General features: G+C 45.5%; 1 protein-coding gene across 2 annotated transcripts in view; it reads right to left on the bottom strand.

Moving 5' to 3' along the window:
• LOC106582346 (voltage-dependent L-type calcium channel subunit beta-4) overlaps positions 1-15,895 on the bottom strand; it is a 67,915-nt gene that overhangs the window by 19,948 nt on the left and 32,072 nt on the right. For both annotated transcript variants that reach the window (XM_014165364.2, XM_014165366.2), the window contains 2 exons: positions 11,847-11,966; positions 11,469-11,591 (listed from right to left, as the gene is read on the bottom strand). In XM_014165364.2, coding sequence (XP_014020839.2) covers positions 11,469-11,591; positions 11,847-11,966 — 243 coding nt within the window. The remainder of the gene's footprint in view (positions 1-11,468; positions 11,592-11,846; positions 11,967-15,895) is intronic.

Genomic DNA, 15,895 nt, shown 5'->3' with positions numbered 1-15,895 from the left:
TTGCTAGGTCTGTTGCTAGGTCTGTTGCTAGGTCTGTTGCTAGGTCTGTTGCTAGGTCTGTTGCTAGGTCTGTTGCTAGGTCTGTTGCTAGAACTTGCAACATTAATTTGTAAACTTTGTTTGTAAACTATTTGCCATCTGTCAACGATGGCTTTACAGTGGTGGGGTGTTGGACTGCTCTTGTTGATCATGTACATACCCACTACAAACAGACTAAATGATGAAAACGCTGGCAGCAGAATCCAATACAGCAGAGAGTTCCTACTACAATGCAACTCAAACACAAACGCAATGGATATCCCAATGACCCATCTAATCCCTGATTGTCTGCGAGTGTATTACAAACCCAAATGCAAACGTAGAAAACACGGGGCAATCAGACAAAGAGTTAAAAAATTTAAGAACAAACTTCTCTTCCCACCACCTTGCTGATCAATGCCCTGTCACTGAGGGTTAAAGTGGATGAGCTGTCAGCGAATTTTCGCTTCCAACACGAATACCAGGAGGCCTGTTTGCTGGCGTTTACTGAGACTTGGCTGGATAACAGAGTCCCGGACAGGGAAGTGGAGCCGGCTTCACTCTGGTCAGATGGGGGCGTCTGCCTGCTTGTCAGGGACCAGTGGTGTAAATCGATCCTGGTAAGAGAGAGAGACTCTGTACCCTCGACATTGAACTGCTTTCTGTGTCACTGTGACCCTACTATCTGCCTGTGAGTTCCTCCAATTGTTTGTTACCGTGGTGTAGATTCAACCAAAAGCTAATATAGCAAAAGCATCAGATTATTTATAATCTGTCACAGAAACTGGAATCTATCTCGCCAGACGCACTCACATTTATGTTAGGGGATTTTAACAACTGTACTTTGCACAAAGTCCTGCGCATGTACCACCAGAATGTGAAATGTCACACTAGGAAAAATAAGACTATTGATTTGTGCTATGGGACAATACCAAATGCGTTCTCTGCCACCACCGGACCTCCCCCGGGAACATCAGACCACAATGTTTTCTACCTCAGGCCAACCTACTGTCGGCTCCTGGAGAGGGAGAAACCCACAGTTAAAACTGTCCAGATCTGGAACGACAACAGTGTCACTCATCTCCAGGGGTGTTTTGACTGTACTATGTGGGAGGTATTTGAGGACAGCAGCTCTGATCTTGATGAACTCACAGATGTTGTTTCAGACTTTGTAAACTTCTGTGTTGTCAGTTGCGCCTACTAAAACCAGAAAAATCTTCTCTAACAATAAGCCTTGGGTATCAAAAAATCTAAAATCACTACTTAATAGGAAGAAGGCAGTTTATGCTGAGGTTGATAGACAGGCTTTAAGAGATGTACAACGTGAGATCAAAATACAGATACTGGTGGACAAGGAGGTATACAAGCAAAGGATGGAGAGAACCCTCTCCTCAGGAAACGCAAGGGTGGCCTGGCAAAGGATTAAATCCATGTCTAGTGCCTCCCACATAGGCAGGGGAAAAACCAGTGCTGACCTTGGGGGATATGAGGGCCGGAACATGGTTAATGAACTGAATGTTTTCTTCTCAAGATTTGAATCAGACAACTTTGTGTCAGAGGTAAAACAAATGGAAGCATCATTACAAATGTTTGAGAGGGTTGTTGTTCAACAGGATGATGTTTTGAAGTTGTTCAGGGGATGTAACGCACACAAAAGCCCAGGCAAAATAAGTGGACATGTGCTAAAGCACCGTGCTGAACAATTAGCTAGTGTTTTTACAGACATTTTCCAGTCCTCACTCGACCAGCAACACGTGCCAGTATTGTGGAAAAACTCAATAATTATACCCATTCCTAAAGCATCTAATCCCTCTGTGCTGAATGACTACCACCCTGTCGCCTTGACATCCTTAGTAATGAAATGCCTTGAGAAAATTATGAAAAGTCATGTTCTCAGCACCACCCAGAAGCTCCTCGACCCGTTTCAGTTTGCCTATCAGCCCAGCAGAGGAGTTGATGATGCAATTTTTACTCTCCTCAACATGGTCTATAGACATCTAGAGGGTGTACTCTCCTCAACATGGTCTACAGACATCTAGAGGGTGTACTCTCCTCAACATGGTCTATAGACATCTAGAGGGTGTACTCTCCTCAACATGGTCTATAGACATCTAGAGGGTGTACTCTCCTCAACATGGTCTACAGACATCTAGAGGGTGTACTCTCCTCAACATGGTCTATAGACATCTAGAGGGTGTACTCTCCTCAACATGGTCTATAGACATCTAGAGGGTGTACTCTCCTCAACATGGTCTATAGACATCTAGAGGGTGTACTCTCCTCAACATGGTCTACAGACATCTAGAGGGTGTACTCTCCTCAACATGGTCTACAGACATCTAGAGGGTGTACTCTCCTCAACATGGTCTATAGATATCTAGAGGGTGTACTCTCCTCAACATGGTCTACAGACATCTAGAGGGTGTACTCTCCTCAACATGGTGTACAGACATCTAGAGGGTGTACTCTCCTCAACATGGTCTACAGACATCTAGAGGGTGTACTCTCCTCAACATGGTCTATAGATATCTAGAGGGTGTACTCTCCTCAACATGGTCTACAGACATCTAGAGGGTGTACTCTCCTCAACATGGTCTACAGACATCTAGAGGGTGTACTCTCCTCAACATGGTCTACAGACATCTAGAGGGTGTACTCTCCTCAACATGGTCTACAGACATCCATGAGGGTGTACTCTCCTCAACCTGGTCTACAGACATCTAGAGGGTGTACTCTCCTCAACATGGTCTATAGACATCTAGAGGGTGTACTCTCCTCAACATGGTCTATAGACATCTAGAGGGTGTACTCTCCTCAACATGGTCTACAGACATCTAGAGGGTGTACTCTCCTCAACATGGTCTATAGACATCTAGAGGGTGTACTCTCCTCAACATGGTCTATAGATATCTAGAGGTTGTACTCTCCTCAACATGGTCTATAGACATCTAGAGGGTGTACTCTCCTCAACATGGTCTACAGACATCTAGAGGGTGTACTCTCCTCAACATGGTCTATAGACATCTAGAGGGTGTACTCTCCTCAACATGGTCTACAGACATCTAGAGGGTGTACTCTCCTCAACATGGTCTATAGACATCTAGAGGGTGTACTCTCCTCAACATGGTCTATAGACATCTAGAGGGTGTACTCTCCTCAACATGGTCTACAGACATCTAGAGGGTGTACTCTCCTCAACATGGTCTACAGACATCTAGAGGGTGTACTCTCCTCAACATGGTCTATAGACATCTAGAGGGTGTACTCTCCTCAACATGGTCTATAGATATCTAGAGGGTGTACTCTCCTCAACATGGTCTATAGACATCTAGAGGGTGTACTCTCCTCAACATGGTCTACAGACATCTAGAGGGTGTACCCTCCTCAACATGGTCTATAGACATCTAGAGGGTGTACTCTCCTCAACATGGTCTACAGACATCTAGAGGGTGTACTCTCCTCAACATGGTCTATAGACATCTAGAGGGTGTACTCTCCTCAACATGGTCTATAGACATCTAGAGGGTGTACTCTCCTCAACATGGTCTACAGACATCTAGAGGGTGTACTCTCCTCAACATGGTCTACAGACATCTAGAGGGTGTACTCTCCTCAACATGGTCTACAGACATCTAGAGGGTGTACTCTCCTCAACATGGTCTATAGACATCTAGAGGGTGTACTCTCCTCAACATGGTCTATAGACATCTAGAGGGTGTACTCTCCTCAACATGGTCTATAGACATCTAGAGGGTGCCAAATCCCATGTCAGGGTTTTGTTTGTAGGACTTTTCTTCTGCCTTCAACACAATCCAGCCTTACATTCTGGCACAGAGACTCATCCGGGACTTCTCCTTAGATGGGGGGCTGGTTTTGTGGCTGTTGGACTTCCTGAGCCTGATGACACTGCCTTGATCAGCCTGTTGCATGATGACGAGGAACACAATGGTCCAGTCCTAAATGACTTTGTAGAGTGGTGTGACGAATCACACATCTATCAGAGGTCAGAACATAGAGATTGTAGAGGAATACAAATATCTGGGTGTCCTCTTGGAGGATGCATGGTTCTCGACTTTTGCCTCTCCCGAGTCCATTCGGGAGTTGCAGCAATGGGCCAAGACTGTAACTAACAATTGGAATTGGGGAGAAAAAGGGGGTAAAATAAATACAAAATTATTACCTCAGAATTGCTCTCCAAGGACAGTGTTTTTGACGGTGACAATCTGCTGACTACCTGCTTCAGAGGACTGAAAAGTCTGGAAAGAGAACACTTTCTTTACCATGTATTTGTCTTTTTGGGGTGGCAGGTAGCCTAGTGGTTAGAGCGTTGGGCCGCTAACCAAAAGGTTGCTGGATCAAATCAAATCTACTGGCTGGCTAGCTGGCCAGAAAGTTGTATTTAGCTAACGTCAGCTAGCTAGCTAGCTACTGTAACTGTTATTGTAGCTTTCTGTTTGTATGTAGCTTGCACTTCAATGGCATCCCTCTGGGAGATTCTTTCCAACCATGCGAAGTGCCATGAAGACGCCAGTGACCTCGACATGAGGCGCAACATTCAGAGAAATTCAGGGTAACTTGAATTAAGTAGTTAACTTCTATTTGATAACTGGACGGCTTTAGCTAGGTACAAACACTTTTCAACAACCATTTTCCATCTAGCTAGTTGCTAGCTATACATATAGTTCAGTGGAGGGTGCTGAGCGGAGGATGGCTCATAATAATGTCTGGAATGGAGTGAATGGAATGGTATCAAACACGTGGTTTCCATGTGGTTGAAACCATTCAATTGACTCCATTCCAGCCATTATTATGAGCTGTCCTCCCCTCAGCAGCCTCCACTGATATAGTTATATGCCTGTCATATAGAGGTGTCTATCTATAAGTTAAACCTGATCAATCAAATGGATAGGCGTAAGCAATTATGGTAATTCCAAATGCCCTTAACTAGGTTCGCTAGACAGACACAGGGAGGGGGGAGAGGAAGAAAGTGAGAACGAAAGGATGAAAGTGAGAGCAGGAGAGAGAGGTGGGTAGAGAGTGGAAGACAGAGAGAGATTGAGAGAGAGAAACAGAGAGAGAAAGACAGCAGTGTAAATGTACTTAGACGGGTGTATTTCAACAACTCTTCTCCTCCAACTTGTTAGGCAATCATATCTACCTACGGGGGAAGGATGGCCAGCCACACAGGAGGGTGATTTTCACTATGGAGGAGAAGAAGGCCGTGCTGACCGAGATGCATGCTGGCCCCTTCGGAGTGAAGCGCATGATTGCCAAAATCAACCTACGCTTCTTCTGACGGGGAATTGTCAAGGAGGTGGACATCTGGGCAAGTGAAATAACCTTTTGTTTATCAATCACATTCTATTCATGTTACGGATTCCCCCGGTACATTTACATTTACATTTAAGTCATTTAGCAGACGCTCTTATCCAGAGCGACTTACAAATTGGTAGATTCACCTTATGATATCCAGTGGAACAACCACTTTACAATAGTGCATCTAAATCTTTTAAAAGGGGGGGGGGGGGTTAGAAGGATTACTTTATCCTATCCTAGGTATTCCTTAAAGAGGTGGGGTTTCAGGTGTCTCCGGAAGGTGGTGATTGACTCCGCTGTCCTGGCGTCGTGAGGGAGCTTGTTCCACCATTGGGGTGCCAGAGCAGCGAACAGTTTTGACTGGGCTGAGCGGGAACTGTGCTTCCTCAGAGGTAGGGAGGCAAGCAGGCCAGAGGTGGATGAACGCAGTGCCCTTGTTTGGGTGTAGGGCCTGATCAGAGCCTGAAGGTACGGAGGTGCCGTTCCCCTCACAGCTCCGTAGGCAAGCACCATGGTCTTGTAGCGGATGCGAGCTTAAACAGGAAGCCAGTGGAGAGAGCGGAGGAGCGGGGTGACGTGAGAGAACTTGGGAAGGTTGAACACCAGACGGGCTGCGGCGTTCTGGATGAGTTGTAGGGGTTTAATGGCACAGGCAGGGAGCCCAGCCAACAGCGAGTTGCAGTAATCCAGACGGGAGATGACAAGTGCCTGGATAAGGACCTGCGCCGCTTCCTGTGTGAGGCAGGGTCGTACTCTGCGAATGTTGTAGAGCATGAACCTACAGGATCGGGTCACCGCCTTGATGTTAGTAGAGAACGACAGGGTGTTGTCCAGGGTCACGCCAAGGTTCTTAGCACTCTGGGAGGAGGACACAATGGAGTTGTCAACCGTGATGGCGAGATCATGGAACGGGCCGTCCTTCCCCGGGAGGAAGAGCAGCTCCGTCTTGCCGAGGTTCAGCTTGAGGTGGTGATCAGTCATCCACACTGATATGTCTGCCAGACATGCAGAGATGCGATTCGCCACCTGGTTATCAGAAGGGGGAAAGGAGAAGATTAATTGTGTGTCGTCTGCATAGCAATGATAGGAGAGACCATGTGAGGATATGACAGAGCCAAGTGACTTGGTGTATAGCGAGAATAGGAGAGGGCCTAGAACAGAGCCCTGGGGGACACCAGTGGTGAGAGCACGTGGTGCAGAGACAGATTCTCGCCACGCCACCTGGTAGGAGCGACCTGTCAGGTAGGACGCAATCCAAGCGTGGGCCGCGCCGGAGATGCCCAACTCGGAGAGGGTGGAGAGGAGGATCTGATGGTTCACCGTATCAAAGGCAGCAGATAGGTCTAGGAGGATGAGAGCAGAGGAGAGAGAGTTAGCTTTAGCAGTGCGGAGAGCCTCCGTGACACAGAGAAGAGCAGTCTCAGTTGAATGACCAGCCTTGAAACCTGACTGATTTGGATCGAGAAGGTCATTCTGAGAGAGATAGCAGGAGAGCTGGCCAAGGACGGCACGCTCAAGAGTTTTGGAGAGAAAAGAAAGAAGGGATACTGGTCTGTAGTTGTTGACTTCGGAGGGATCGAGTGTAGGTTTTTTCAGAAGGGGTGCAACTCTCGCTCTCTTGAAGAGGGAAGGGACGTAGCCAGCGGTCAAGGATGAGTTGATGAGCGAGGTGAGGTAAGGGAGAAGGTCTCCGGAAATGGTCTGGAGAAGAGAGTAGGGGATAATGTCAAGCGGGCAGGTTGTTGGGCGGCCGGCCGTCACAAGACGCGAGATTTCATCTGGAGAGAGAGGGGAGAAAGAGGTCAAAGCACAGGGTAGGGCAGTGTGAGCAGGACCAGCGGTGTCGTTTGACTTAGCAAACGAGGATCGGATGTCGTCAACCTTCTTTTCAAAATGGTTGACGAAGTCATCCGCGGTACTGTTGCTCTGAAAGTTTTCTTGCTCTATCATACTGGGCACATAATATGTGAGATACACAGATTAACTAAAAACACTAGCACTGCAAACACTCAGAACAAAGAGAGCAGTAGTGCCTGGACTTTGCAGTCTCCCTCTTCAAGTCCCCCTTCCAAGACTAGCTGCCTGTTGCGAACAAGTGACAGGCAGAACCTCCCAACCACACAGCAACCACCTTCTCAAAATTCATAACACCAGAATTCCGTTTTATAGTCTATGATTGCCATGTGTGTGTACAAAAAATCACTGAAAATAAATGATTGACAACTGTACCAAAAATGATCAAAGGGGACACCAAGGAACTTGAAGCTCTCAACCTGCTTCACTGCAGCCCCGTCGATGAGAATGGGGGCGATGTCGGTCCTCTTTTTCCAGTAGTCCACAATCAGCTCCTTTGTATTGATCACGTTGAGGGAGAGGTTGTTGTCCTGGCACCACACGACCAGGTCTCTGACCTCCTCCCTATAGGCTGTCTCATCATTGTCGATGTGTTGCGTCATCGGCAAACTTAATGATGGTGTTGGAGTCGTACCTGGCCGTGCAGTCATGAGTGAACAGGGAGTACAGGAGGGGACAGAGCACGCATCCCTGAGGGGCCCCTGTGTTGAGGATCAGCGTGGTGGATGTGTTGTTACCTACCCTTACCACCTGGGAGCAGCCCATCAGGAAGTCCAGGATCCAGTTGCAGAGGGAGGTGTTTAGTCCCAAAGTCCTTAGCTTATTGATGAGCTTTGAGGGCACTATGGTGTTGAACGCTGAGCTGTAGTCAATGAATAGCATTCTCACATAGGTGTTTGTTTGGTCCAGGTGGGAAAGGGCAGTGTGGAGTGCAATAGAGATTGCATAATCTGTGGATCTGTTGGGGCGGTATGCAAATTGGAGTGGGTTTCTGGGATAATGGTGTTGATGTGAGCCATGACCAGCCATTCAAAGCACTTCATGGCTACAGACGTGAGTGCTACGTGTTGGTAGTCATTTAGGCAGGTTACCTTAGTGTTCTTGGGCACAGGCACTATGGTGGTCTGCTTAAAACATGTTGGTATTACAGACTCAGTCAGGGACAGGTTGAAAATGTCAGTGAAGACACTTGCCAATTGGTCAGCGCATGCTAGCAGTACACATCCTGGTAATAAGTCTGGCCCTGCGGCCTGGTGAATATTGACCTGTTTAAAGGTCTTACTCACATTGGCTGCGGAGAACGGCATCACAGTCTTCCGGAACAGCTTGTGCTCTCATGCATGTTTCAGTGTTATTTGCCTCGAAAAGAGCATAGAAGTAGTTTAGCTCGTCTGGTAGGGTCGTGTCACTGGGCAGCTCTCGGCTGTGCTTCCCTTTGTAGTCTGTAATGGTTTGCAAGCCCTGCCACATCCGATGAGCATCAGAGCCGGTGTAGTATGATTTGATCTTAGTCCTGTATTGACGCTTTGCCTGTTTGATGGTTTGTCGGAGGGCATAGCAGGATTTCTTATAAGCTCCAGGTTAAAGTCCCACTCCTTGAAAGCGGCAGCTCTAGCCTTTAGCTCAGTGAGGATGTTGCCTGTAATCCATGGCTTCTGGTTGGGGTATGTACGTACGGTCACCGTGGGGATGACGTCATCGATGCACTTATTGATGAAGCCAATGACTGATGTGATGTACTCCTCAATGCCATCGGAAGAATCCCGGAACATATCCCAGTCTGTGCTAGCAGAACAGTCCTGTAACTGCTTCACCTGACCACTTTTTTATTGATCTAGTCACTGGTGCTTCCTGCTTACATTTTTGCCTGTAAGCATGAATCAGGAGGATAGAATTATGGTTAGATTTGCCAAATGAAGGGCGAGGGAGAGCTCTGTGTGTGGCGTAAAGGTGGTCCAGAGTTTTTTTCCCTCTGGTTGCACATTTAACATGCTGATAGAAATTTGGCAAAACAGATTTAAGTTTCTCTGCATTAAAGTCCTACTAGAAGCGCCGCCTCTGGGTGAGCGTTTTCTTGTTTGCTTATGGTGGAATACAACTCATTCAATGCTATCTTAGTGCCTGCCTCAGTCTGTGGTGGTATGTAATCAGCTTCAAAAAATATAGAATATAGGCAATAGCTCGAGACTTCCTTAGATATCGTGCACCAGTTTTTATTTACAAAAATACATAGTCTGCCGCCCCTTGTCTTTTCAGACACCGCTGTTCTATCCTGCCGGTACAGCGTACAACCAGCCAGCTCTATATTGATAGTGTCATCGTTCAGCCACGACTCCGTGAAGCATAAGATATTACTGTTTTGAATGTCCCGTTGGTAGTTTAATCTTCCGTGTAGGTCATCTATTTTATTCTCCAAAGATTGAACGTTTGCTAGCAGAATGGAAGGAAGTGGGGGTTTATTCGATCGCCTACGAATTCTCAGAAGGCAGCCTGCCCTCTGGCCCATTTTTCTCCACCTCCTCTTCACGCAAATCACGGGGATCTGGGCCTGTTCCCAAAAAAGCAGTATATAATTTGTGTCGGGCTCGTCAGACTCGTTAAAGAAAAAAAAGGATTCTGCCAGTCCGTGGTGCGTAATCGCAGTAATCGCAGTCCTGATGTCCAGCGGGTGGAGAGAAATGACGGTGGACAGAAAAATTTAATTTCCTACAAATTTTGTCATGTGGCATAGAGAAAATGTTGCCGTTTCAAAGCAAGTTTTCTGCAGTTCTACACATTTTGCCATGGGGTGAAGAGACAATTGAGAAATGTATAAATGTCATGTAATTCTACTCATTTTGCCATTGGGCAGAGAGACATTATTGCAGTTTTAAAGCAAGTTTGCTTCCGGTATACACATTTTGCCATGGGGTGGAGAGAAAATGTTGTAATTTTAAAGCTAATTTCCTGCAATTATACACATTTTGCCATGACATATGTCATGTTAATGATATCTGAGTGAGATTGACTAACAAAATCAATTTGGGCCCCCTGGAGGTCAGGGCCCCTGGGCACGTGCCCTCTGTGCCCGGTCGATATTTGGCAGTGGTGGAAAAAGTACCCAATGTCATACTTGAGTAAAAGTAAAGATACCTTAATAGAAAATTACTCAAGGAAAAGTGAAAGTCACCCAGTAAAATACTACTTGAGTAAAAGTCTAAAAGTATTTGGTTTTAAATATACTTAAGTATCAAAAGTGAATGTAATTGCTAAAATATACTTAAGTATCAAAAGTAAAAGCATAAATAGTTTCAAATTCCTTATATAAGGCACCATTTTCTTGTTTTTATTTATTTATGGATAGCCAGGGATAGCCTTTTTGGATAGCCTTTTTGTTTAATGAGTCCAAAGCAGTAGGGATGACCAAGGATGTTCTCTTCATAAGTGTGTGAATTTGACCATTTCAATGTCCTGCTAAGCATTCAAAATGTAACGAGTACTTTAGGGTATCAGGGAAAATGTATTGAGTAAATGTACATTATTTTCTTTTGGAATGTAGTGAAGTAAAAGTAAAAGTTGTCAAAAATATAAATAGTAAAGTAAAAACTACTGAAGTAGTACTTTAAAGTATTTTTACTCAAGTACTTTACACCACTGGTATTCGGACATGATTAATATACGTTTAGATAACTGGCTAGACTAACTTAACAATCTAAACAATGTTAGCTGACATGGGCTAACTGAGTGACTCGTCAGCGACTGACAAAACAGGAGAAAAACTGAAAATTGCTGATGCACAACCACATTTAGAAGTTGCGCCTTGTGTATTCTACTATTCTAACTCTCAACAGCAAGTTGAAACCCTGACTGAGTTCCCCCCCCAAAAATTAAGAAATACATATTTTGGGTCAGGGGCCCTCTAGTTGCCGGGGGCCCTAGGCGACGCTTATGTCGCTTATGCCTAGAGCCGGCCCTGCATACAGTACACACTCTATGCAACTTTGAAAGTCAACACAAAACAACACAATGACTCAGAATAGAAAAGAAGAGTGTGTAAACTCCACAGAGATACTAGGCTGTATACACACTCACATTGTTCTCGATTCTAAAACGGAACATGCATTATTGATATTGATTCATCCATAATGGCCCTTGAACAGATATGGCTTGCAGCAAACATAGGTTGTCTGAAATGGCACCCTATTCCCTATATAGTGCACTACATAGGTAATAGAATGCCATTTCAGACGCAGGCATAGCTGTAGCAGTAGAGTTGTTATGTACTGTACAGTATATTGTACCTCTTTAATGTGCAGGAAGTCCTTGGCATCGAAGGAGATGGCAGTTCCTGCCACAGGGACATCCTCATCCAGGGCTCCACAGTAACTGACGTTAGTCTTCACAGCAAAGGCCACCGCTTTGGCCTGAGACGATACAGGAAACGTCATGTATAAGAAGAGTGCCTAGCCTAGCTAGATAAGCTCAACCATAACCCATTGGGCAAAATGTGCTGCAAATATACCACTTCTGGTTGTAATGTGGTTTTAATAAATAACTTCATTTCAACCAGCCTTGCCTACTGGGACCTTTCCAATAATAGGGGCCTTGTTCTGAACCTATGTGCCTAGAAAGAGACATAAGGCTCCACAGTGGGACACCCTGCAGGTGGTCTGTCTCACCTTGGTCCTCTCCAACTGTACAGCAGCCTGCTGCTCCTTCTCCAGCTTGCCGCCTGCCGGCTCCTCCTCCAAGGAGACATCTGAGTCCGATGGTCGGCTAGTGTAGGAGTCAGCTGAACCCTGCAGAGGGACAACAGTCAGATAACAGTTAGACAACAGTAAAATGATTGGCTAGTGTAGGAGTCAGCTGAACCCTGCAGAGGGACAACAGTCAGATAACAGTTAGACAACAGTAAAATGATTGGCTAGTGTAGGAGTCAGCTGAACCCTGCAGAGGGACAATATAACAGTCAGACAACAGTCAGACAACAGTTAGATAACAGCCAGGCAACAAGACAACAGTAAAATGATTGGCTAGTCTAGGAGTCAGCTGAACCCTATAAAGGGCCAAGACATTTGTGACATTTGTCCCTGAAAAATATGACATTTTTGCTGTCTGAACCCCTCTGTAGTTGTCATTGTTATTATGAGGAATGTTTACCATGCTTACACAGGTCAGTGAGGAATGTTTACCATGCTTACACAGGTCAGTGAGGAATGTTTACCATGCTTACACAGGTCAGTGAGGAATGTTTACCATGCTTACACAGGTCAGTGAGGAATGTTTACCATGCTTACACAGGTCAGTGAGGAATGTTTACCATGCTTACACAGGTCAGTGAGGAATGTTTACCATGCTTACACAGGTCAGTTTGTGAGCTGTGTCATCACTATAAAAGCTGTAATCTTGAACAGATAAAAGGCTACATGGTTACCCTACAGTATTTTATTTGTTTATTTAACCTTCATTTAACTAGGCAAGTCAGTTCAAAACAAATTCTTATTTACAACGATGGCCTACCCCGGCCAAACCCTAACCCGGACGGACGACGCTGGGCCAATTTTGCGCCGCCCTATGGGCCTCCCAATCACGGCCGGTTGTGATACAGCCTGGAATTAAACCAGGGTCTGTAGTGACACCTCTTGCACTGAGATGCAGTCCCTTAGACCGCTGCGCCACTCGGGAGCCCATGTCCTAATATTGTCAGAATGTACTGAGCTCTTAGTGAAGGTGGCAGTGATAGGCCTGCAGCCAGGTGGTTCAGAGGTGGCGTCCGTACGTTGAGTGGGTGGGAATATGCCTCTCCAAGCGGGATCACAGGGACCCTGATTAAAGCTGGTGAGCCGGGAGACACAACTCACAAATATAGGAATGTTTTTGATGCCCATAGCTGGCGAGCGGTGAGCAGCCCAGCCGATCTTAGTTGAAGTGATCACATTGGAAACCACATTAAGTGGAGAGAGAGTGGGAATAAAGAGAGACTGGCTGGATCAATACTGCATGAGGAGGAACAGAACAGTGAGATAGACACAAACAGAGAAAGAGAGAAGGAGACAGACAAAGAGAAAAAAAATACAGAGAGAGAAAGAGAGACAGACAGAGAGAGAGAGAGAAAGAGACAGAAAGAGAGTGAAAGGCAGAGAGAGAGAGAGAGAGCGAAGGAGAGAGAGAGACAGAGAGAGAGAGCGAGACAAAGAGAGAGAGAAAGAGAGACAGACAGAGAGACAGAGAGAGAGAGAGAGAGACAAAGAGAGAGAGATAAAGAGAGACAGAGAGAGAGAGAGAAAGAGACAGAAAGAGAGTGAAAGGCAGAGAGAGAGAGAGCGAAGGAGAGAGAGACAGAGAGAGAGAGAGAGAGAAAGAGAGAGACAAAGAGAGAGAGAAAGAGAGACAGACAGAGAGACAGAGAGAGATAAAGAGACAGACAGAAAGAGAAAGAGAGAGAGATAGATAGAAAAAGAGAGCCACATTTCCCTCAGATTACACAGACCCACAAAGAATTCAAAAACAAATCAAATTTTGAAATACCACAGTGTGCCATCACAGCAGTAAGATTTGTGACCTGTTGCCACAAGAAAAGGGCAACCAGTGAAGAACAAACACCATTGTAAATACAACCTATATTTACATTTATTTATTTTCCCTTTTGCACTTTAACTATTTGCACATCATTACAACACTGTATATAGACATAATATGATATTTTAAATTATTTTGGAACTTTTGTGAGTGTAATGTTTAAAAATTGTATTGTTTATTTCACTTTTGTTTATTATCTATTTATCTACTTGCTTTGGCAAGTAAACATATGTTTCCCATGCCAATAAAGCCCCTTAAATTGAAATTGAATTGAAATAGAGAGAGAGAGAGAGAGAGAGAGAGAGAGAGAGAGAGAGAGAGAGAGAGAGAGAGAGAGAGAGAGAGAGAGAGAGAGAGAGAGAGAGAGAGAGAGAGAGAGAGAGAGAGAGAGAGAGAGAGAGAGAAGAGAGAGAGATAGATAGAGAGAGAGAGAGAGAGAGAGAGAGAGAGAGAGAGAGAGAGAGAGAGAGAGAGAGAGAGAGAGAGAGAGAGAGAGAGAGAGAGAGCGAGATAGATAGAAAGAGAGAGAGAGAGAGAGATAGATAGAGAGAGAGAGAAAGAGAGAGAGAGATAGAGAGAGAGAGAGAAAGAGAGAGAGAGAGAGAGAGAGAGAGAGAGAGAGAGAGAGAGAGAGAGAGAGAGAGAGAGAGAGAGAGAGAGAGAGAGAGAGAGAGAGAGAACAGAATTAGAGAGACAAGGACTGCTGGGATCACACAAGACAGCTCCATTTCTACATCAATACATCTCAGGTTGAAGGGAGCAGAGTGGACTAGCGTTAGAACCTGTGAGTGAGTGACATGGTAGATGACCTGTTAAACCACCATGATGTCTAGTATAGTGTGGTTGGTCATTACAACTTCTACTAGATTCACTGGAAGCAGCAGTGGGATTCATTTATCTAAAAGGTTCAAAGAAAGCTTGGTCAATGTCTGTTGTCTTTTTAGGCCCGGTGCAACAAGGTTAATCAACCTTCAAGGGGATTGTTCCTTTTGTGTGGGATCTTTTGATTCCTGGATCAAAGTAGTCTATTGCTAATGTATTCAATAGTCCTTTCTCAGAAGAGCACAGGTCTGATTAGAATGAGACAATAGGAGAGACAGAGAGAGAGTGGGGCAGAGAGGGGGGAGGGAGAGAGAGAGAGAAAGAGAGAGCGAGAGAGGGAGGGAGAGAGAGAGAGAGAGGGGGGAGAAAGAGAGATTGTCCCGGTCTCCCTGGGTCCCCCACCCAGCCTCAGGCAGAGCCAGTCTAATGTCATTACGATCAGAAGAGCTGCCCCCGATACCACACACAACCCTTTCTCTTATTAACGAGTCAATGGCTGGTGGGAGAGTGCCCCGGTACAACACCCACTCGCTCAGTCAGAGCGGAAAAGACAGAAGGAGAAAGTGTGAAGAGGAGATAGAGGAAGCCATAGGGACAGACTGTACATAAATAGAAAGTAGGGGCTGAAAAGAAAGTGGGAGAGGGACAGAAAGAGAAGGGGGGAAAGAGGGAGAAAGGCAAAGAGGGGGATATTGAAAGAGGGGGAAGAGAGGGAGAGACAGGTGGGGTGAGACAGGAATGCAGCCCTACCCTCTTCAACATATATACAGTTGAAGTCGGAAGTTTACATACACCTTAGCCAAATACATTTAAACTCCGTTTTTCACAATTCCTGACATTTAATCCTAGTAAAAATTCCCTGTCTTAGGTCACCCCTTTATTTTAAGAATGTGAAATGTCAGAATAATAGTAGAGAGAATTATTTATTTCAGCTTTTATTTCTTTCATCACATTCCCAGTGGGTCAGAAGTTTACATACACTCAATTAGTATTTGGTAGCATTGCCTTTAAATTGTTTAACTTGGGTCAAATGTTTCGGGTAGCCTTCCACAAGCTTCCCACAATAAGTTGGGTGAATTTTGGCCCATTCCTCCTGACAGAGCTGGTGTAACTGAGTCAGGTTTGTAGGCCTCCTTGCTCGCACACGCTTTTTCAGTTCTGCCCACAAATCTTCTATAGGATTGAGGTCAGGGCTTTGTGATGGCCCCTCCAAAACCTTCCCCAACCAGAAGCCGTGAATTGATGGCAGCATTCGCGCAAAACTGAAAGCGCGAACCACTGCTTTTAATCAGGGCAAGGCGGCCGGAAACATGCCCGAACACAAACA

Source organism: Salmo salar, chromosome ssa21 (genome assembly GCF_905237065.1).
Source record: "Salmo salar chromosome ssa21, Ssal_v3.1, whole genome shotgun sequence".
Lineage (NCBI taxonomy): Eukaryota > Metazoa > Chordata > Actinopteri > Salmoniformes > Salmonidae > Salmo > Salmo salar.
This window is presented reverse-complemented; position numbering and strand designations above follow the sequence as displayed.